This window comes from Eleutherodactylus coqui, chromosome 1 (assembly GCF_035609145.1).
Source record: "Eleutherodactylus coqui strain aEleCoq1 chromosome 1, aEleCoq1.hap1, whole genome shotgun sequence".
Classification (NCBI taxonomy): Eukaryota; Metazoa; Chordata; class Amphibia; order Anura; family Eleutherodactylidae; genus Eleutherodactylus; species Eleutherodactylus coqui.
Window position 1 is genome coordinate 258,456,516 of NC_089837.1, and position 24,063 is coordinate 258,480,578.

At 42.0% G+C, this 24,063-nt stretch overlaps 1 protein-coding gene across 2 annotated transcripts in view; it reads left to right on the forward strand.

Moving 5' to 3' along the window:
• Positions 1 to 23,406, forward strand: part of GPR63 (G protein-coupled receptor 63) — a 56,192-nt gene extending 32,786 nt beyond the window's left edge. For both annotated transcript variants that reach the window (XM_066608231.1, XM_066608222.1), the window contains exon 2: positions 19,595 to 23,406. In XM_066608231.1, coding sequence (XP_066464328.1) covers positions 19,727 to 20,986 — 1,260 coding nt within the window. In that variant the 5' untranslated portion in view covers positions 19,595 to 19,726 and the 3' untranslated portion in view covers positions 20,987 to 23,406. The remainder of the gene's footprint in view (positions 1 to 19,594) is intronic.
• Positions 23,407 to 24,063: the final 657 nt, after the last annotated feature.

The window sequence follows — 24,063 nt, forward strand, 5'->3', positions numbered from 1 at the left end:
GCTGCAGCGGTGGGGAGGTAAGTATGTTTGTTTTTTTTGCACTAAAATGTTTCTTTTTTAGGGAAGGGCTTATATGTAAGGCCCTTCCCTGAAAAAGAATGCAGGGATCTGTCAGAGCGTTGTTTTCAATGGAGCCGCTGGCAGCAGCCACGGCTCCATTGACTACAAGCACGCAGCTGTGTTCACGCGTGTTTTTGCTCGTACCTAGGTGCGCACGTATGTATGCACCTAAGTACGCACAAAAATACGCTCGTGTGAACCCACCCTGAATGTTGGTAAAAAATAAATAAAATGCACAGTGGCAGATTGTTTTGTTTTTTTTGACAACTTGTCTGCTAGAAAAGATTTAATAAAGTGATGAAAAAGCCACATGTGGATCGCCCTCACACAGCTCGATGAAAAATAAAGTTAGGTCTCTCAGAATGTGGAAACAAAAATAGATTATTTATTTTGTAAAAGTTGGAAGATCTAGTACATATTTTATATTTTTATCGCCTCAGTTGTAATGGGCGATAAAAATCATAAAAGGACAAGCTCACATGAGCGTAATTTAATTGCATATCACGTGGTGACTGGATTCAATGAATACATTGATTTTCATTGATCCATTCACAATTGCGTACATTGCATATAATGTGTGTAAGAAGAGCACAGCATGTTCTATTTTACTGCCCTATTGTTCTTTATGGGCACGTAATAAACCCTGTACATACGCAATTACATTGCGTGTGTAGGGCGTTTTTTGCACCGTCACTAAGTGTCAGTGGGAAATGAAAAAACAAAACAGGAACACTGCTCATGACAGTGTGCGTGAGATACGATATGATGCGCAGTCCAAAATCGCTGCCGCATGCAACAGAATGCTGTCTCACACAGCAATAAAACAATAGCGCATTGCATTTTTTCCATTTTTAACTAAAAATTATTTTTTTTGTTTTACATGACATTCAGTAAATAGTACCATTAAAAATACAACTTGTCCTACAAAAAATACTATAATTAAAAGTGGGAATGAAAAAATGTAATGTCAGGTTATTATAGGGTTAATATACGATACACAAAACGTAGCAATCATTATGTTTAGAGATATGAATATGAAATGATATGGATCGACATGATTTCAAGTTTAATCATGAAAACATTACTTATAAAAAAGTGCCATGGGCCGTACTATTTTTTTTTTGTATTCTTTTTACACTCTTTTTGTCTTTTTCTTTTTCTATTTTCCTTTAAATTTTCCTATTTGATGTAGATTGCTTCATGTAAAGGGTTCACATCTGATCCCTGCGACCTAATTGCTGAGGGCCAAATACAGGCGTCCCGGCTTGCCATTGGCTATGATTGCTATTACTAGCGATAAGGCATTGCAGAACAGAAGTCCTACAATGCTTTATCATAGCTGCTATGGTACAAGCCCTCTACAGGGATATAAGAATAAAAAAAAGATTTAAACATGTAAAGATAAAATCCCACATATTTAGTATCATCTTATCCTTAGGCCACTCACACATGTGCTTGTAAAAACGCTGTGTTTTTCTAACACTGCGTTTTCAGCCCCATTGACATGTGTTCTTTACAGCGTTGTCAGTGAGTTATAAACGCAGCCAAGCAAGCTGATAATGCCAGAACTGAAAAAATGCGGTCAAAAACGCGGTAACCACAATCTACCACTTTCTACGCTTACGCAGTGTGGGCCCAGTCTTAAGTATTGATGATTTATCAACAAAATGCACCCCATTCATTTCAATGGGCAAAGCATTGCGTTTTAAAACGCAGAAATACACGAAAATGCTTGAAAAATGCAGCATTAAAAACGCTGCGTTTTAAGTTTTGTCTGAGAAGCCCCATTGAAATCAATAGTAGTAATTAACAGTGTTTAGCGCAGCGTTAAAAGCAGAAAAAATCGTTTGTGTGAGAGTGGCCTTAACAACTCGTACGGCAAAAAGTGAAAAAAAGAAAGAAACTTGGGCAAAATGCATATTTTTTTCTTCATTTTGTGTCCCAAAAACACCACATGTACACCAAAATAAAATATATTCCAAGTAAACTACAGCTCGTCACTTAAAAAACAAGCTCTCACTGAGCTTTGTCCATGGAAAAATAAAAAAAAGTTATAGGACTTGGAATGCAGCAATGTAGAAAAAAAACAAACTGCAAAAGGATTTCTATTGCGGGGAAAAAAAGTAAGAATTTTGGTATTGTTGTAATTGTACTGATTCGTAGAAAAAACGTATCATGTCATTTATGCTGCATGTTTAACGCTGTAAAAAACAAAACAATGGCAGAATTGATGTATTTTGTCTCCCAGCTGTCAAATATACCATACAGTATATTTACCCAAAAATGGCACCAATAAAAACTACAGTTTGCCAATCAATAAAACAAGCCCTCATACGGCCATGTCGACAGAAAAATAAAGTTATAGCTTTTGAAAAGTGGAGATGAAAATCGCCCCCAAATCATTGCGTCCTCAACGCCAAACTAGACCATGTCCTTAAGGGTAAAAGTTGCTCTGTTGAATGTAGTTCCAGCTACTACGCAGCTTATTAGAATACTTATAAAGAAAAAAAAACTGTTTTTGGAGCAAATAAATGTATACAGAAGGAAAATCTGAGCCAGGATCTGAATCCCAGTATTCAATGTCAACAGCATCATGTTTAGCCCTTACACAATCCAGCAACTCCACATTGCTTTGCATCACCCATGCAGTGCAATACACACGTTTTACCTCCCAGAGAAAAGCAATGCTGTAATATAACATAAATGCCTTCCAGACACATAACTTTTATTACTCGTACCCACTGTTATATAAGCCCTGGCCGGGTGAGCATGCACAGCGCCCTCTTCTGAGGTTACAATTGTGCTTGCTCCTAACTGCCAACCCAGGTCATCCCTCTCTGATGCCTTCACTCTCCCCCTCCCCGGTGCATTCACTGTTCTCCCCGCTACAGTTTCCCCCTGCTCCAGTACCTTCACTGTCCCCGTTCCCCTCCGCTTCGGTCACCCCCTGCTCCGGTGGCCCCCTCACCTTCCAACCTGTTTGGTGCTACCTTTCCTAAGGCTGCTGCAACCGCCCAGGCTCTCACTGTCCTCCCCGCTCTGTTGCCATGCTCAGAGCTACGCCGCAGTTGCCCGCCGAGTGTACGAGAGAACCCGCAACTGGAAGCTGACATCTCAGTCAGCTCAGTGCCACAGGGAACACATAACGGACAATGAACAGTTGGCGGCCTGCACTCTGTCTCCACCCATTCTCCTGGGCAGCCAATCAAGTTGTAGGCGTTGTTTGTGGGCTTACTGTTTGTCTCCACCCATTATTGTGGTGGAGACAAGATACAACAATACCAATGCTCAGGACAGGAAGCTGGGAGCCTCTGAGCATGGTCATTAAATCAGAGAGAGTCTCAAAATCAAGACAGTAGGGGGTAATGTGACACACCCTGATTAAATCACAGGTACTCATTTAAGGTGCACAAAAGGCATTGTGGAATGCTTCACTGGGCCGGGCTTTGGTAAAAAGTTGGAAGTTTGTAGTCTTGGAAAACCCCTTTAAACCCTTGTCAGAACATATAGGTATTGAAGGCTACTAAGTGTTGTACTGAGCCACTTTTAATAGCATACTTGTTGGTGTGATTTAGATGAAGCTGACCTGTCACAGGAGTTAAATGAGCCTATATTAGACTGTCACTGCCAAGAATGGTGTGACCGACATGGCCAATTAGCACTTTAGATGACAAGTTTTCAGAACATATTGCACAACCAATTAGCACATTCCGAGATATACAATCTATCTGAAACACTCAGCACTTTGGAAATGTGGGTAGATGTCCGCATTGTATTATATCTTACATGAGTGTGAATATGCATATTAAATGTATTTGTATTGTACCATAAAGGGCATGTACTAGAGTTTGCCGATATTAAGTGTATCTTGACGCCACCAGGAAGTCCTGGTGGAGTCAAGATTGACAGGGGGTGACTCCCCCTGTACCTGATTGGCTGCACAGCTTGTTAAGCGCCAGGTCCTGGCAGCCCACTAAACTTTATCTTAAAAATGCAGACAGCAGCCAACGCCACTTTTTCTTTCAAATTCTGACAGCGGACTCAGCTGCAGCCCCATGCGCAAGGGAAGCGGGGTACGCACCAGGGATTCCACCACCCCCCCCCCCCCACACACACACACTTTTTATTTTTTCAATTTTCGTCCCCCCTTTTAAAAACTCTCTTATTCATCCATCGACATGGCTGTATGAGGGCTTGTTTTGTGGGACGAGTTGTATTTTTCAATAGTGCTATTTAATGCACCATATAATGTACTGAAAAACGTCAACTGGAGTAAAATGAAAAAAAAAATGACATTCCGCCATCTTTCAGTGCGTCTTGTTTCTACAGCACACAAACTGCAACAAAAATGACATGAAAACTTTATTCTATGGTTCAGTATGATTACTACGACACCAAACTTGTATAATTTATTTTTTTTTGCTGTACTTTTATTTTTTTCAAAGACCTTTTATTTTTTTTTAATTTTCTGCCACCATCTTCTGAGCGCAATAATTTTATTTTTCCATCGACGTAGTTGTGCGAGGGCTCATTTTTTGCGAGATGTCCTGTAGCTTACATTGGTATCGCTTTTTATTGCATTTTTTCTGGGAGACTGTGATTTAAAAAGTGCATTTCTGGTGTTCTTTATTAATTTATTTTTTTTCGGATGGCGTTCACCATGTGGGGTAAATAATGCGCTACTTTGAAGATCGGACTCTTACAGATTCGGCAATACACTAAATATGTATTTTTGTTTTTATGATTTAGATTTTTTTTTATTATAGATATGGTGAAAGAGGGGTGATTTAAAACTTTTATGTCTTTTTTTTTATTAATTGTAAAAAGAAAAAAAAAATTAATGATCTTAATTTTAGTTGTTTTTTTTTTGTTTACAAAAAATTGTTTTGGGGACCACAACATGCGATGCGTTGATCGCTCCTGCAGTATGATGTAATGCTTATAGCATTACATCATACTGCAATCTGACAGGTAGTCTATCAAGCCACCCCATGGGGACGGCTTGATAGGCAGTCTGCTAAGGCAGACATTTAAAGGGTTGATAACCACGATCGGCCGTGCGGCTGATTGCAGCTGTTGCCCGTGAGTGTCAGCTGTAATAAACAGCTGATGCCCGCGCTGTATGAAGAGAGGTTGCCCCGTGATCTTTCTTCATACATACCCCGCACCTGCATGACGTAAATGTATGTCATATAATGGGAAGGGGTTAAAGCGGTTATCCCAGAAACAGTATCATGCTTATGTAAATAAAGCAGCATATTTTCTAAACTGATTTTGTAATTGAATCTACGTGTCTTTTCCAGTCACTTTTCAGAGTCGGCTGCCATGTGTGTAAATGAGGAGTGTAGTCCTGTTTCTGGTCATTTTGACGTGTACGCTGCAATTTTCATCAGTTTTCTCCTCTGCAGGCTGCTTCTCTAATTCTCTTTTTTTTTTTTCCTGAGCTGTTCTATTCTTCTATACAATGCATATGAGGAAAACCGCAAATTCTGCTGCCTAACCCTCTGTTCCACACATAGAGAAATAACAGAATCCTAGAGGACAGTGTATAAGCAGTACTGAGCAGTGTTGATGTGATTTCAGTAGATGTGACACTGGAAGCACTATTGGACAATGATCTCTGGAGCCTAAATCTCAATGGCCCCCATTATATTTAGTGGGTCTGTTAGGCATTGTTCGGGTCCAGAATTTGTCATATCCGGCATTTCTGCTTTCCTCCTTGTTCGGGGGCTACATGGAATAATAGATAAGGGAAGCATAGGTTCGAAAGAGGCCTTAGCTGCAGGATGTCCGTGATCCTCTCTGCTTCTCTATACCATAATTGCAGCTTCCTTGTCCACCTCGTCTCTCCATGGACCTCTGTTGGTACAATGAGACAATGTTATATATATACCTTATCCCAGACTTTTTTGCCTGCTTTTATTTATTACTTGACAACAGGCGATGGACAACAAATTACTGTAAAAGGAAGGGAAACCCACATCAGCCAGCTCTCTAGAGCAATTTTTCAGAACAAAATATCATTTTGGGTACATAGTGATTTTGCACTTTTGATAGTTATCACATTGGCTAACACATTAGCACATTTGTTTAAATGATAACCATTTAAACTATCTAAAAAAAAATGATGCAGTGAATCATGATGCTCTACCTGGTATTGGACGTGCACATTACTATATACTATCATCTAATGAGCGGAGTACTGGTAGACACTGCTCAGTCTCTCCTCCCCTCAGTAATCCTCTGTTCCCTGCATGTATGGGAAGGACCAGAGCATCTGCAGTAACATGGCAGTATAGCTGAGAGGACTTTTTCTCTGCTTGTTAAGATTGGAAAGTAAGAAAGGACTATATGGTCAGCTGCAGAGGGGGTAGGAGACTATTTTGCCTAGATCATATCCCTAGCAGCACAGATTAGTAAACGCATCAATGGGAATGCATGGAAGCATGAAATAATGTAAAGGATATTTTTCATACTAGAAACTGGACTTCTGGTATGAAAATGATTTAGAGGATAACTACTTTAGGGCTCATTCACAGGGGCACATTGTCACTGCGTATTATGCACACATATTTTCCCTGTGTAACGTGGTAAATGGAGGCAATAAAAGTCAATGGACTTTCACACTTTGTTATAGATTGGATGAATATCTGCCCCCTTCCTGATTAGAAGGTCTGAGGCCTGTGCATGCACGGAAGAATCACACTGAAACCTGCTGTACAGCTAAATGAAACGTCTTTATTCTAATCAAGCTGCATGGGGTTTTATAGACACTGTGCATAGTTAATACGTCATGAAGTATGAACCTGTAGCTGATTGGTGATTGGCTTGGAGTCTTTTCCTCCAAGTACTGACATCCTTATCTTGGGATTTCTGGACGAGGAATGCGCCATCTTGGGTAAACTGTTAGGAACACGTTGGGAGGGAGGAGCGAGTAGTTAGTCAGCACTTTCAGACAGGCAGCTGTGTTAATAGTGAGGAAAAGAAACACACACTGGCAATAGACATTTCACTTAGTTTATTACAATTCGTTACAACTTCTATTTACAACTGCAAGTAGACACTGCGTATGATACATAGCATTGAATTCTAGTCTTCCCATTCTGTTTATTGATTTAATTGCTGTTCTTTGAACTTCCTCAAGCACTGCAATGTCTTTCCAGAGCACCGGTGTCCAGAAACTTACACAGTATTTTATGTGAGGCCTGACAAGTGCTTTATATAGTGGGAGAATAATGTTCTTGTATATCTCCTTTTTAACGCGCCCCATAAATTTATTTGCATTTGCAGCAGCTGACTGGTATTGGTTGATCCAATTGAGTCTACAGTCAACCAATGCCCCCAGGTCTTTTTCCATACCTCTTTTCCCTAGCGGTACCCCATTTAGTGTATATTGGTGACATCTGTTTCTCCTGCCCATGTGCATAACCTTACATTTATCAATGTTGATCTTCATTTGCCATTTTTCTACATAAGCCCCCAGCTTATCTATGTTTATTTGCAGTCGTACGTTGTCTTCCTTTGTATTAATTATCTTGTATAATTTAGTATCGTCTGCAAATATTGATATTTTACTGTGTAGCCCCTCTATCAGGTCATTGATAAATATATTGAACAGAATGGGGCCTAGTACTGAACCCTGTGGCACCTCGCTAGCAACGGTGACTCAATCAGGGTACAAACCATTTATTACCATCCTCTGCTTTCTATCTCTGAGCCAGTTCTTTACCCAGATACACACGTTTTCACCCATTCTGAGCTGCCTCATTTTATATATTAACCTATTATGCGGTATGGTGTCAAATGCTTTAGAGAAATCCAGATATATGAGATCAATAGACTCCCCCAGGTCCAGCCTAGAACACTTCATTGTAGAAGCTGATTTAGTTAGTCTGAGATCATCGACCCACTCATGAACCCATACTGATAAAGAGCTATACCATTATTTTCCTTGAGGTATTCCAGGATGGCATATCTCAGAAGCCCCTCGAATATTTTTCCAATTATTGTAGTGAGACTTACCAGTCTGTAGTTACCAGGCTCTCTTCTTGACGCCTTTTTGTAAATTGGAAGCACATTGGCAATGCACCAATCCAGTGGTACAAGCCCGGTCTCAATACTGACCCTAATTCTAAGAAATAGTGGTCTGTCTATCATGTGACTTAGTTCCCTTAGAACCATTGGGTGTATTCCATCTGGGCCCTGCGATTTTTAATGCGGTTGCCGGTACATAACTATGGCCTGAGTTATACACAGCATTTAGTTATGCCTTACAGGATAACTCCTGGGCCATTTACACAATGGACAGGGACTGACCCATTGCCTTTTATGGGAGAGTGCTCTGCATGTGCAGCTGTGACATTACCTTTTGTACTAAATCCACACTTGACATTCTATCACTCAGCTTCATGAGATGGTCACCTCGAATGTCACGCCCCCCCCACGGTGCAGCGATGTGATGCCGTGTCACCTTTGTGAAGGAGGCCTAAAATTGACATGCAGCGATGTGAGAGATGAGACTTTCTATGCGGCCATTTTTCGGTAGAACTGAGGCAATCCACAAGAAGTGCACCTAACTGAGATTAGTCCAACATTACTGCCCATTTACAAGTGTGTGAAGTAGAAGTATAGTCGGCTTCACATTCTATTTTTACAGTTATTGCCTTCTGTAAAATTGTAGCATTATCTCAATTACCAGTCACAACATTTGCTCCTTCTGGTACTTGGAAGCTAAGATATTGAGCCGTGTGATGTGTTGACATTATCAAAATATAAGGAAGAAGTGGGGAAAGTGATGACTGGAAATGTGTGCAGACCAATATCAGTAGACTAGCTGATTCGTAATACACAAGCGGAAAATCATGGCGGTTTTCCTCTCGTGTTCATCGGGCTGCGCTTTCCATAGCTGTCCTATGGAAAGCGTTTCATGTATTACCCGCGTGCGGATTATTGCCGTGGATAACACAATGAAATATCGCCCGTGGACAGGAGGCCTCAGTCTGTAAGATTATTTTTACAATGTAGCTGCGTGTTTTAGAAGTGGAAGTTATTTTGTGAACGTGCTACACCTAAGGCCGCCTGCAGACGGTTGGGTCGGATCCGGCAGCGAGAATTCTCGCGGCGGGACTCGACTCGAGCGCCTGCAGAGAGCAGCGCGTACTCACCCGCGCCCAGCCTCTTTCATGTGCCGGCTGCTGGGCAGCCGGTGCATGCGCAGACCGGAGCCGGCGGTGGGTGAGTGTGAGCCCTGCACAAAAATAGAGCATGCCGCGGTTTGTTTGCCGCGCAAGATTTCGCGCGGCCAAACCGCGGCCGTCTGCATAGGATTGCGTATGTTAACGCAATCCTATGCAGGCTTCCAGCGGCGGAAATCCGCCCGCCTGCAGGCGGCCTAATTGTTTTGGGTCCTTTCTACAAGAATCTGTAAAGTTTTATATATACATCGGGGTTCATGCGCGCCATGGAATTTTCTGATTTGTTGTGGGTTGTTTTTTGTCTTGGAATTTTTTCTGCGTAATAATAATTTCTGAGATTCTTGTGTGTTTTAGTTCTGTTTGTCCAAAACAATTTCTTTATTCCCTCACAATCCGGTATTGTGTTTAGCACTATGGGCCAAAGGAAAAAAGAAATTGTTTTTGATAAACAGAACTAAAACCACACAGGAACCTCAATACTCAGTCTTAAAAATACAAAAAATGTTTCAGATTTTAAAGCGTATTGAAGTTTTTGTTCTCAACCGGCCTCTCAAGGTTGGACTTAATTTTTTTTGTTAAAAAGTAATGTAACTGGAAATTGCCTGACTAGTATGGTGTGTGTCTAATTACTTTTATATATAAAACAATAAGGGAGCCTTCACAATGACGAGTAAGTGAAAGCACAGAATTATGAAACCAATGATTTTCAATGCTTTCCTTTATATTTGCGATGTTTTCGCTCTTGCGATGGTGCGAGAAAACAAAATCGCAGCATGCCCTATTTTTCTGTGTTTCGTGTTTTTTTTCATCTGCCATGTTTTCTTATTGAGTCTCCTTTTTATCGCATCGCAAAGCCTGAACTTGTGATTTTCGTGCGATGTGTTTTAAACATTAGAAATTCCTATTGACTTTCACACTTAAAAATTGGGTCAAAATTACGTGAGAAAATCACATGTGACAGTGATGGTTTTTGTGAGGGGAAAAAACAGCTCTGACACTCAAAAATCGCAGGGGGGGAAAAAGTCATGATTCTGCTGTGATTTTCATGGGGCGATATCCCGATCACCAGTGTGAAGGAGCCCTAAATCTTTGATTCTGTGTATTTCAAGTGCGAGTTTCACTGAAAATCAAGATTTTGTCATGGAAAAACGCTTTTAAAAACCTGTCTGAACCCTGTACATACAACCTGTCCGGCACCTATCGGTGCATTTCATTTAAGAATCCTATAGTACTGTGCTCTGGGGATCCTGACTACTTCTCAGTGGCGCAGAAAATGTTTTACAACTGGTTGGCTATAGATTTTTGAATCATCAAGGCTTTCTCTTCTGCTTCTTGTACCCACTGAGAAATAATTCACACTGGATTAACTGCCAGGGAGAGTGTTAAAGGTGGTGGCAACTCCATGGGATGCATTTACCATACTAGTTCATACTACTTATTCCTAATGCCCACGGCCGGCTTTGTAGTCAATGGAAGCTGCCCGTCACGCTATACTTTCGCTGTAGCACAGCGGAAGTATAGCGTGAATACACACCCCGCCCACTGCTGAGCGCATCATATGACGCTGCCGGCGGGTCATGTGACACTGCCGGCGCCTCATGCGCTGTACTGCGCATGCACATCGGAGTGTCATGCGGGACTTCGCACAGCCGATCCGGAGGTAGGTATAGGGTCTTTGGAGGGGCGCCGTGACGGACTCTGCTGTGGTATTCCGCTTGCGGAGCCCATCACGGCCGTGTGTATAAGGCCTTACTCTATATAAACCAGAGTTTCTCTAACTTTTCAATCCAAGTAGCGACAAGAAGTTTCAAAAGAGTACCCCCAAAGAAGCTCTCAGTTTTAAGGCTCTGTCCAAACTCCAATCATCACTCTCCATGTATAGGCTCCATCGTAGATTTATTAGGACGGAGCACTATACTTCCTGTCAAAACGACGGACACCATGAGGGAGCCCTAACTGATCCCCTTTTGGTTCACAGAGTCCTGTGCAGAGTGACCTCCGTCTATGTGAGTGATCCAATATTGCAGCATGGTTTTCATTCCGAAAATGGAAATAAAAAGTGGTGCACGTATGGGAGAGGAGGGTAGCGTTATCTGGAGTACTTCCATCATCATTTTGTTACGTTTTTCCTATCTTTTAGCACAAATATGAAGATGTAACTTATCTAGTCTCTACCTATACTCAGTTACTACAGATTTAGTGCCATGTAAAAGTTATTTGAAGTAGAAAAGCAGTGTTAGCATAACTGATGCCTTCACTGCTATGAAAGCAAATTCAGCATTCCTTTTTTAGAAAGATTTGTTAGTAAAAGCAGCCTAAAATGAGCGGTTCTATTTTTATTGCTATTCACAATGACAGTGAAGGACAGTGAGGGGCTCTATGGCATGTATTTAGCCAATGAATGCATGTGAATAATTGTATATACAAGTGTGTGTGGTAAGGATAGACTAACAGAATTCTAATTCAGCACTTGGCTCCGCTTACTTGTCTGCTGAGCTGGCTACAAGGTGTCTATATCTGTTCTGCTTCAGTGCTATGAGGGCATCAGATGCAGAGTTTCCAAAATATAGAACCTTAAAGGGGACCTGTCACCGGCCATAAACCCTATACTATACTTATGGTGCTCATAGGGCAGGTTTCCAGGAGTGCAGGGAGGTATTATTTACTTGGCCACCTCCCATTGCCCACGCTGTTGCCCCAAAAGTCCACATGTGGATTGTGTCTGAAAGCTGAAGGTTACGTGTGCATGCTCCAAAAGTGATCAGTGGGAGCGCTCATAGCCTTCAGTGTTCACCCCAATTGTAAGCTACTGCATTGATGGCCTATCCTAAGGATGACAAATCAATAGTAGATTGGCTGGGGGTAACTGAATACTTGCAGTGGGAATGGAGTTGTCTGCTTCCTCCAGAAATCATGAGGTGAGTAACGTGGCTTTTATTGTTTTAACAGACTTGATTCTATTCTCCCACCTGGACAATCCCTTTAATTGTGGCACAACCTCTTTAACAAGATTGTCCATCTGTAAACTCTTAATGGCCTATATTCAGGATAGGCAATCAAGAGTAGATGAGCAGAGATCCGTTCTTGGGGGACCCCCGACAATCAGCTGTTCTCTGGGTCGGTGTCCTCGTGCATAAAGCAAGCCAGTGCTGTAGCTTCCACAGCTCTCCTAGGCTTTGTTTAAAAGCGGCTGCCACCTGACCACTGTAGCCAATCGGAGGCTGTGCTGGTCACATGCAATTCTCCTGTTATCATGGCCCCAGCATGTGAGTGATGCCAGGAAAACGGCACGTGATCACTGTGGTTGCTGGCTGCAGAGGGCATGTAGTAGCTGTTCTAAATAAAACAAAAAGCAGGAGGACTGTGGGAGATGCGGCGCTGGATTAACAGAGAAGAGAACAGGTGAGTACTGCAACTTTTATTTATTTATTTTTTTTAAAAAGGATCCAAATCTGTGAACACTCATACAACCCCTTTTAAACATTACATTTTCTGTACGCAAAACATAATGAGGGGGAATTAAGTAAAGAATTTGTGATTTATTTATTTTCATATTTATACTACGCTCATTATTTTGGAAAAGTATATGGCCCTTTGGACCAAGAAGTTTACTAGCATTTATGCCAGAAACTGGCATAACTTATAGCTGATCTCTATGCCAGTTCATAGCTGGCATAGATTTGTTTTCCAGGTGCATTGACTGGCTAAAGGTACACCACATTTATTAAAGGGGTTTACCAAGATTACAAGTTTTCCCCTATCCTCTCTGCATGTCGCTGCAGGGGTCACTTTTCCCTCCACAGTGACCTTAAAATGAATGGAGTGCTGGCTGAGCATGCATGGACCGTGCTTCATACATTTCAGTATGGCTGATGGAAATAAATACCCAAGTACTTGCTGATCAGCTGTCTCTGTTGTCCCTTTGAAAGTGAATGGAGTAGTAGTGCAGTTGAGCAACCAGCGTTCGATTCAGTATCCTCCTTGCTGCGACTGGTGCAGTAACCCTGCAGTGAGGAGGACGGGGGACACGGGATTTCTGTGGTGAGAACCTCACGATCAGCAAAATATTCCTTGTTCTGTTAAGGGGATAACTTTTAATCTTGGTACAACCCTTTATATGAGGCATATACATCTTACTCCAGTGTAAGAGCGCCAGTCTTTAGTGAATTCCCACAAACAAGTTTTCAACTGAAATCAGTTTAAAAACCCCCCTGTATTGTTGCATACATGTTTGAGTGACCTCTCTGATGCCCTTCTCGCGTGTCCAGTGCTGGTGGTCACAGATGCCCAGTAGCTGGGTTCTACCATCCAGATTCTTTGGTACATGGGTGGTGGGGTGATTCTTGTTGTCGTACAAACCAGCCTATAAGAATCTGCAAACTAGATGCAGCTACTTCACACCAGCACTGGATGCATTAGTTGGACGTTGTTAAGGCAGTCAACACTAGAGGACGCCATAACAAGTATGTCAAATTAACACTATATCTACCAGTAGCTATAGCAACCAATCACTTATCTCTGCCATTGTAGGAGGCTTGAAATGCTGTCTTAGAAAAATGGAGCTCTGACCACTATAAAGCTATATTAACCAATAAGGCCGCCTGCACACGGGTGGATGTGCATTACGGAATCTGAAGCAGACATCCGCCTCTGGGTTCCGCAGCAAATACTGTCCATAGCATGCTATGGAAAAGTTATTCTTCCTGCACACTAGCGGAAACCAATTGTGGTTTCCGCTTGCGGAGGAAAAATTGCAGCACACTCCATTTTTAACGGATTCCACGCGGACCGCTTCGATTGAAGTCAATAGAAGCTGTCCGATTCGCGGCACTTCCACAATTGACATGACGCAGGAAAAGCAGGAGTTTAAAGAAAAAACAAACCCTGTGCTGTGCATTTCTGATGGCGAGCTGCGTGGACCATCCGCAGTGTAGATTTGGAGAAAAAGCAGGTACACATGGATGCCACTGCTGCCAAGGATGGGGAATCTGACCCGCCCGTGTACCGGCGGCCTTACTCTCTTAGCAAGGTCAAAAAAGACCCCACATCATCTAATTCTGGGTGTAACTTTTGAATCAAGCAATGTCTCCATGTGCTTTAACCAGATCTCAGTGCGGTGGGTTGTAGCCAGTGACGTGTGCTCGTTGGTCTGCAGCTCAACTACACAGCGTAAATACTTGCGACCCTCAGCTGCAGTATTTGACTCCACTCAGGAATTTACACTCATTAAGTTTTAGTTTGCATTATTAATTATCTGAAACAATATAGAACACCTTATAAGTTACATTTCCTAACTGAGGAGCAAATAAGGAGCGTATTAGGGAATTGAAGTGAAGATGAGCAGTCGGTGGAAATAGTTCCTCACCGTTCTAGATGAGAAGGCTGAGACTGCTTTCACATCTGTGGCAGAGGTTCTGTTTTTCTGCTCAGTTTGGGATTCCCCAGCGCTGCTACTTTCATGAATATGCAACGGAGGTTCCAGCGCAAATGTGAAGGCTGCCATATGCTTATAAACTCCAGTTACTGCTTAGAAGACTATCATGTTTTAAGTAACTTTATACAGTTTTTTCTCTAGAAAGATATAAGTATTGATTATTTAATGTAACCAGTGTATAAGCTGTTGAAATAGTTTTACGATATTAAGGCCACTCTCACACAGGCGTGTTTTCCAGCATTTTAGCGACGCTGGTTAAAAAACGCTGTACTAAGCCTCTATTGATTGCAGTTGGGCTTTTCAAATGCTTTCTGTTCTATTGTAGTGCGTTTTCGGCTCTTTTTTTTTTTTTTAACTGCATTAAAAATGCTGTTGAACTCTTGAAAATGCTGTAGAACGGTGCATATAAGAACGCTGCATTTTACAAACCCCATTTGTGAGACAGGCCTAATTGCAAGGCTTGAAACAACTTTACAAAATTTGATCTGTTCTATTTTTGAGACTCTTGTTGATTATGATCTCTTAAAATGTGTGCAATCTTGCTATTATCATATTTTACTTTTTGCTTTAGTGAAAAAGCTACAAAAAAATCACAAATGTGCTCAATTTAAGGGTAGAACTGTCATTCACAAGAATGAGTTCTTTCATGACCCCGCAAAGTGATTTGTAATTGCATAAATAGCAAAGTATAGGACATCAATAGTTTTTGCCTTTTTTTATATCTATGGTAGGAATGTGAAGGCTTTTGTAGTGTGGAGCCACTGATATCCAAACATACCAATACTGAGCTATACAGAAGACAAGGTTATCCTTCTATACCTTGGGACTAGTACACTAGAGGAAAGTCTGAGTTGTAAACAACTTACTCTGCTTACCCGTCCTGTGAGAATAGCCTGGCCAAAGGAGACCAGCAAACGTCATGTTATTGGGAGTGTTGTGCCATGTGTGAACACACGTTTTGCTGGTTTATTCTGCTGGGTAAGCTGTGCTGTCCGTAGTTATCTTGATTAGTTGGCCATATTGCAGTCCCCACTGTTGGCTTTGTACTCTGTTTATCTTGCCCTTAGTGTTCAGTTATCTTGGGGATTGCATTCAATGGCAGAATGTCTTCCACAGCTTTTGACTTCTAAGATTGAGAGAAAAAGCATTTGTACATTTTTTCAATTTTTCTGTTGGCATCTATTTACAGATCGAAGTGACTGGAAGTTAGGATACACTTGCCTGATGGATTATATACTTGCCCTTGAGGCCGTTGGGCCATAAATGAAGCCCTAGATGAGGTGTCCCTATCCTTTCATAGAGCTCTTTGAGGCTTAACCCCTTCTAGACAATCCAGATGCACATAACCCATTGTAAGGTTGAGTACAGCTTACATGTCACATAGGTTGAATTTGGTAATCGCTAGTATTACTGCAGATTTATGTTTTATTAGATTGTTAACCCCACCGCCATGAGCTACCCACAGTAGTTTTATGCATAAGGCCGTCTGTCCACAGCCGTGACGGAATATGGCTAGCGATATTCCACCGCGGGGAGCACTAAAAAGCCTCCACAATGAGCCTATATGAATGATATGGAAAACATGTAATGTGAGCTCTGCGTGCAATTTATTGCCACGGATATCTCAATGACACCTAACCTGTGGACAGCCAGCCTGACAAATTAGCCAATGCACCCACTCTACTGGAGGTCAGAGCGCCATATGCTCAGTGATGACACTGTGTCATCCTGATGCAGTGACTTTCCGTAATACATACCACAGTATCACATGGGCTAGAAGGGGAGGCAGATAGCAGAAAATTCGCTCCAGCAGTCACATGAGTATACAGGTATGTGACCACTGCAACCAATGTAAACCAAGACCAGCGGAGAGATCTGGGATAGCAGCACAGGACTGGAAGTTTTAGGCAGGTGTGAAAAGAATGCTGCAGAGTAAGAATGCTTTCAAGAATATCCATTTTAATCATTTTTTTTGTCACTTTACAAAATGCAAAGTCAATGAACGATAAAACAAATCTAAATCAAATCATTTGGTGTGAACACCCTTTGCCTTCAAAACAGCATCGATTTATCTAGGTATACTTACACACAGTTTTTGAAAGAACTCTACAGGGAGGTTGTTCCAAACATCTTTGAGAAATAACCAAAGATCTTCTGTGGATGTAGGCATGCTCAAATCCTTCTCCCTCTTTTAATGTAATCCCAGACAAGAGCCAATGATGTTGATTTCAGGCTCTGTGGAGGCCATATCATCACTTCCAGGACGACTAGTTCTTCTTTACATTGTTCTGTATGTTTGGCGTGGTTGTCCTGCAGAATACATTTAGTGACAATCAGACAGCTACCTGATAGTATTGCATGATGAATAAGTATCTTCCTGTATTTCTCAGTATTAAGAATGCCATTAATACTGACCAAATCCCTAATACCATTTTTTGAGATGCAGCACCAAACTCGCAAGTAACCTCCACCGTGGTTCACTTTTGTTTGCAGAAGGCCTTTAGCAAACTAACTGCCTTCTGCTACAGCCAGATATTTCAAACTTTTAGGCCTCATGTCCACAGGAAAAATCAGGCCCGCCGTGGATTCTTCATGCAGAATCCCGCAGCCGGTCTCTCCTTTCCCGCGGACATGGGGCCTAAAAAGAATTATTATGTACCTGTCCGGACCCTGTGGATCTGCCCTCCGTCGTGGCCGGATCTTCTTTCTTCGGCCTGGCGGATGTGCTTGCCGCCGTGCACTCTTTTTTTTGTTTTTTTAACTGCTGCTCTCCCTCGCCGGAGAGCAGAAATTCAGCTGCGGGTGTGCCGCAGATCTGGATGGCTTCCACAGGCTTCAACAGAAGACCCGCACTAAAATGGAGCATGCTGCTTGTGTTTTCCCGCACACGCAATCCACGCCTTGTGAAAATGACATCCGCAGGTATTAAATTACCTGCAGGTGTCCAATGCATCCCTATGCGGCGGTGATCACGCTGCGGGTAATCCGCTCCGGATTTTAAATGTTTTAGCCGTGGACATGACGCCTTACTCCTCAGTCCAGAGCACCTGCTGCCTTTTTCCTGCACCACGTTTTCTATGTTTTCATGCATAGTTGTGTTACTTGGCCTTGTTTGTACATTAAAGGAATGGCTTTTTGGACACAATTTTTCCATGAAGACCCCTTACCTGGGTCCAACTGATTTCTGCAGAGGCTGCAGCAGTATCAGGATCGCGAGCCTGTGGTCCAGTGTGGATCGGTCTGTGCCCATCACAAGATCTAGCAGGGAACGATGGCCTGTAGACACCCCAGGTAGGGGATGGTGATGGAGACCCTGTGGGTTGTGAACCTTGAGTCTTGACCTTGTGAAACATACTTGATGTGATCTAAAATAAAAGCTGGCAAGCGCCAGAATTTCAAGTAATAAGAGTCTCTGGAGCCTTAATGCAAATGGTGCCCATTTCTGCTGAAAGGCGAAGATGGCAATCCAGTAAGCGAGTAACCCCCAGGTTGCCACACTTATTATACTTTAGTGTGCATTTAAATGGTGACCATTTTTAAACACTTACACAGTGATCCAAGTTTCCAATATAATTTATCACTATTTTCACTAAGCTTGTAAATGAAAAGTGAACTTAATAATTTCAGGTTCTTGGTGCACATTCTGATCAATAAGTATAGTACGTATATCAGTAGTGGAATATTATAATTAAAAATGATGTATATATTTTAATGCCCGTAGAGTGCTGCTGCATCTTTGTGTTTGTTTGCAAGAGTGGGATCTTTATATTGTCAATAACAGCACTTCTTTTGATAAGGGTAGGCTACTTTCGCATCTGTTGAGGGTACTGTTTTTCTGAGCAGGAAAGGAGAATCCCCTGGCCGAACAGGATCCGTCTTGTGACGGAACTGAAAAGCGTCTAACGGACCTCATTGACTATAATGGGGTCCATTTTGGTTTCCGCTCAGCTGTCTGGCACCTGACTGGATGACAATCACTGCATGCAGTGTTTTTTTTCCCGGTATTTTGTGCCGGATCTGCAACGGAACTTTCAATGGAGGTTCCAACGCAGATGTGAAAGCAGACTTAGTACTATTTTTTTTGTTGGCATTCTAGCAACAAATTCATGCAATTTAAAGATCTCAGACCAGTGTCTGCACCTAGCAGGAGTTATCACGTCATGGAATTCCAAATTCACCCTAATGATGACTGAGGTAGCACATGAATTTATAGAAACTGCATTTATAAGCTTCTAGGTGGCAATCTCATTGTGTTCTGCAAATGTGACAATTGTGTGTTCTCTATTCAAAATCACAAAAAAGCTTCATATTATCTCGTCTGATTATCATGCATTAATATTTAACGGCCTGCTATGAACTATAACCTGTGTATACTTAGGAAATTTTCGCATGGCAGTATTTTGGTCAGTATTTGTATGCAAAGCCCAGAGTGGAGAATACAAAGAGGAAACTATAAAGAAAAGATTTGGACCGGCTCCTAGTGTTGTCTAACAAATATAGATGCAAAATACTTGCCTAAATGCTACCCTGTGAAAGTGGCCTTATGTGAGTATTGCAAGTAGAGATGAGCGAGCATACTCGCTAAGGACAATTACTCGATCGAGCATCTCCCCGCTTGGAAGAAAAGGTTCGGCTGCCGGCGCGGGTGACAGGTGAGTTGCGGCCATGAGCAGGGGGGAGCGGGGGGAAAGAGAGGGAGAGAGAGATCTCCCCTCCGTTCCTGCCCGCTCTCCCCTGCCGGCAGCCAAATCTTTGCTCCCGAGCGGGCAGGTACTCGCTAAGGGCAATGCTCGATTGAGTAATTGCCCTAAGCGCGTATGCTCGCTCATCTCTAATTGTAAGGGTAGAAATTTTTAATTTGAACATTTTGAATTGTTAAATGTGTGCTTTTCTGTTTGCTTTTCAGTTTGCAGAAGACACCTTGAAGATTGACCATGGATATACTGTTACTCCACTATTATCTAAGGAGTAAGACTCATGGAAGGCGACAACTATCCCGAATTGTTAACATACATTAATTCAACTGGGCTGAACAATTATGGTTTTCTCAGCTATGCTTACACCAGCTCATCCTGTGACGACCTATAGTACACACATCATATACGTAAATGGTTTTACAAACTTAACAACGCCACAGCCATCATTTCGTGGCAACTTGGATCTCCCACCCAAACACGGTCCAGTTGCCATGACAACAGTTGGTACCTTACCAGTGAACACAACTGTTTCTACCACTCAAGCAACAAAAGATCTTTATGAGACCTTGAATTTACCCCTTCAGATAATACTCTCGGCTGTGATGATTATTATTCTTTTGCTATCATTCTGTGGAAACTTTGTTGTTTGTCTCATGGTCTACCAAAAAGCTGCCATGCGATCTGCAATTAACATTCTTCTAGCAAGCCTGGCATTTGCTGACTTACTGCTTTCCATTCTCAATATGCCCTTTGCTTTGATAACGATTATTATAACGGAATGGATTTTTGGAGAAGTGTTTTGTAGAGTATCTGCCATGTTTTTTTGGCTGTTTGTAATAGAAAGTGTTGCTATCCTGCTTATAATAAGCATAGATAGGTTTCTAATCATTGTACAGAGACAAGACAAACTGAATCCCTACCGGGCAAAGATTCTCATTGTGATTTCATGGGTAACCTCTTTTTGCGTAGCTTTTCCTCTTGCAGTTGGGAACCCACGCTTACAAGTACCATCTAGAGCTCCGCAATGTGTGTTTGGCTACACTACAAGTGCTGGTTATAAAGCATATGTGATTCTTATGGTACTAATTTTCTTTTTTATTCCTTTCATGGTGATGCTTTATGCTTTTATGGGCATATTGAATACTCTGCGGCACAATGCAGTCCGTATACATAGCCATCCGGACAGCATATGCCTTAGCCAGGCAAGCAAGCTAGGTCTCATGAGCCTTCAAAGGCCTTTCCAAATGAATATAGACATCAGCTTTAAAACTCGTGCCTTCACCACCATATTGATTTTATTCATTGTCTTTATAGTTTGCTGGGCACCATTCGCTACTTATAGCCTTGTTGCTACTTTTAACAGTGACTTTTACAACAAGAGCAACTTTTTTGAGATAAGCACGTGGCTACTTTGGCTATGCTACCTCAAGTCTGCACTAAACCCAATAATCTACTACTGGAGGATTAAGAAATTCCGGGATGCTTGTTTAGATCTAATGCCCAAGTACTTCAAATTTTTACCCCAGTTACCTGGACACACAAGAAGAAGAATCCGGCCTAGTGCCATATATGTGTGCGGGGAACACAGATCTGTAGTGTAACATTTTTTTTCTTAGAGTGACTGCCATAAAAATATTTTGTGTGTTTTCAACTATTTCCCTTGTGCAAAAAGTGATCTATTTTGTTTTCTCCCAGGAAGCAATGTACATGAAAAAAACATGTTACCTCTAGGATTTATGGTAAATCCATATTTGAGAAGTACTTTGTCAGGTTAATGCTTATCAGGCCTGCAGTTGGTGTTATTGCGGGCACCTTGTATGCTGCTACAATCGGTGGATGTGTCATTTTTTTGAAACAAATGTTGCTGCTTTTGCTATTAGATTTGAGCCAAAAAATATTCTGTACTTTGCGGGACCTTTTTAGCTGTTGGAAAATAGGTTTCCCATTATCAATATTGTATTTGAATATCTTTCACGCTTTTTCTTTTATTGACTTTGCAGTATGAAGGACAGACAGACTTTTATCCTTGCAGATTAATGAAAACCTTTGTGCACTTTAACTGAATTTCTCTTACCCACTGTGTCTTTTCGGCATTTAGCAGTGAAAATATGATAGTGAAAATATACACTCATTGTAAAAAAAAAAAAAAAAAAAAGCATGTAGGAGGAGTTGTCTGGAATGAAACTTTATTTGTGTGATTGTAACATTGATTTAAGTTAGTGATTACAATATTGAAGCATAAAGATAATATATTATGGAAAACTGCGAACCTGAAGGGAGGCTCTAGAACCCTATTGGGCCGCCTCTGACTTGGAATCAAGATTGATATGGGAGGCATGGAGGCATACAGGTTCCATATGCTATCCTGCAGCATATCGGTCAAAATTCGCTATAACTGAATCTCTAGATCATGCAAGCTCATAGGCTGTTGAAGTTGGCATCCCAGATGGTCCCATACATGTTCTATTGGTGATGAATGTGGCAATTGGGCAGGTCATGGAAGTGTGGCAATGTTGTGGAGGTATTCCTATGACATCCTTGCGGTGTGCGGCTGAGCGTTATGCTGCTGAAAGTTGCCTCTTGAAAGTCCTGTCATGAGAGGCTACACGTGTGGCTGCAGAATATCCTGAACATATTGCTGAGCTGTCATTGTCCTTTATACCACTACTAGGGGTGACAGACTGTTTGCGATAGTCTCCCAGACCATCACACAAGCAATTGGGGCAATGTACTATTCCACAACAAAGACAGGATTGAGGCGCTCACCCCTAGGTCTGCAAACAGCCATCGTCTGTTCCCAAACGAAACCTGGATTTGTCACTGAAGACAATCTGGTTCCACTCCATAGCAGTCCAGTTGTGTCGCTCATGACACCATTGTAAACAGAGGCAATGGTGGGTTTGTGTCAAAGATAGTACACATAATGGGCACCCTGAGACCAGATGTCCTTTAGCCAAGCATCTAGAAATGGTTCCGACAGACACAGGGACCTGTAACGATGGTGCCACCTGTGTCTGAATGGTGGACAACAAAACAGTTGGAGCTGCTCATGCTTCTTGGACGATCAATGATCCTCTCTACAGTTGTTCTGTTGAGGGTGTCCTCAGCATGGTCACCACCTAACAGTTCGATCAGAATGGCTCAGGGTGGTGGGTAATTTATGAATCCGACCATACAGCTTCTCAAATTCAAATAACGCGCCCCCTCTCAAACGCTTGTTACCTGGGTGAAATCTTTTTGACTAGATTGCAGAAGTGTCTAGTGGTCAACAATCTCTACAGAAAAGGATAAAAAAGGTCCTCTACACACAAGTAGCCTCTGAGAGCTTTTTTTATAGGCCAAGGGTGGAACCACTTTTAGGGTCTCTGGTGGCAAGATTGTTCATCTAATCACGGCACAACTCTAGTCATTTGCATATCTGCCTGAAATGTTGTTTTGCTGCAAAACCCGGCATGCAGTTACAACGCCTTCTAGGTGCTTGATTTTATTTTATTTTTTTTGACAAAGAGTGTATTTACATTTATTGTACTGTGCCTGAACACACTAGGTAGCTCTTCGATCATTAGGCTAATATAATATAATCTGGGTTTACAAATATTACAAAGCATATGTCCAGCTGTATTTAAAAGTTATGAATTTTTCAATATTTGATGTTTTGAACAGGATACATTTTTTGTTTTCCTTTTTTAGATAATGTATGAGTATGTGGAGCTCCTACCCTGGATGTACATGCTTTGGCAATGCTCTCAAACATATATGCCTGAATTGGATGGGGCACTAAATGTATCAGACCATTTATATGTCCCCCTAATGATCCCAATGTCTAATACTGATCTTCTCAAATCAGACACACTGTAAAGTGATCAGTATTACCGTTGACAAGCTATCATCATTGTTACAGCACCATACTATACATATCATTGTTAGTTTACTGTATAGTCCACGTATGGAGAATACATTATAACTAGAGATGAGCGAACGTGTCCGTAACGGACACATCCGCACCCGGACACCGGCTTTAGCGAACACTGGAGTGTTCGCGCGTAAGTGTCCGGGTGCCGCCGGGGGGCGGGGAGATGCGCGGCGGCGCGGGCGGCAGTAGCGGGGAACAGGGGGGAGCCCTCTCTCTCTCCCTCTCCCCCCCACTCCCCGCCGCACCCCCCCGCGCTGCCACGGCGGCCCCCGAACTTTTTCGCCCGAACACCGAGGTGTTCGCAAAGTTCGGTGTTCGGGCGAAAAAGGGGCGGGGCCGAACGTGTTCGCTCATCTCTAATTATAACATGTTGTTGCATGCCACTCCATAGGTTGCCATTTTATGGGCGACAGCATCACCTAGAGGGACAGAAGACTGGCTGTTAGGAGGGAGAAAGACTTGAGTAAAGTTAAAATATATCACAAAATAATTTTTGTCCACATTTCAAAAAATACCTGCTTAAGTGGCTAGACTCCTTAAATTCTAATCCAAATCAGCTAGCAGTGTAATTGTAAGGAACTATATTAAATCTTAACCTTGAAAGCAGTATTCACAGCCTGCATTCTTGACCTAGAAATATCTAAGTTCATAAAATAGGTGAATTTGCAGTCTTCTACAACTCATCTATGAAAATGTATACAGTACATAGATAAAAGGATAATTTCAACCAAGAACCTTGCATTGATGTACCAAGAACTCAACTGT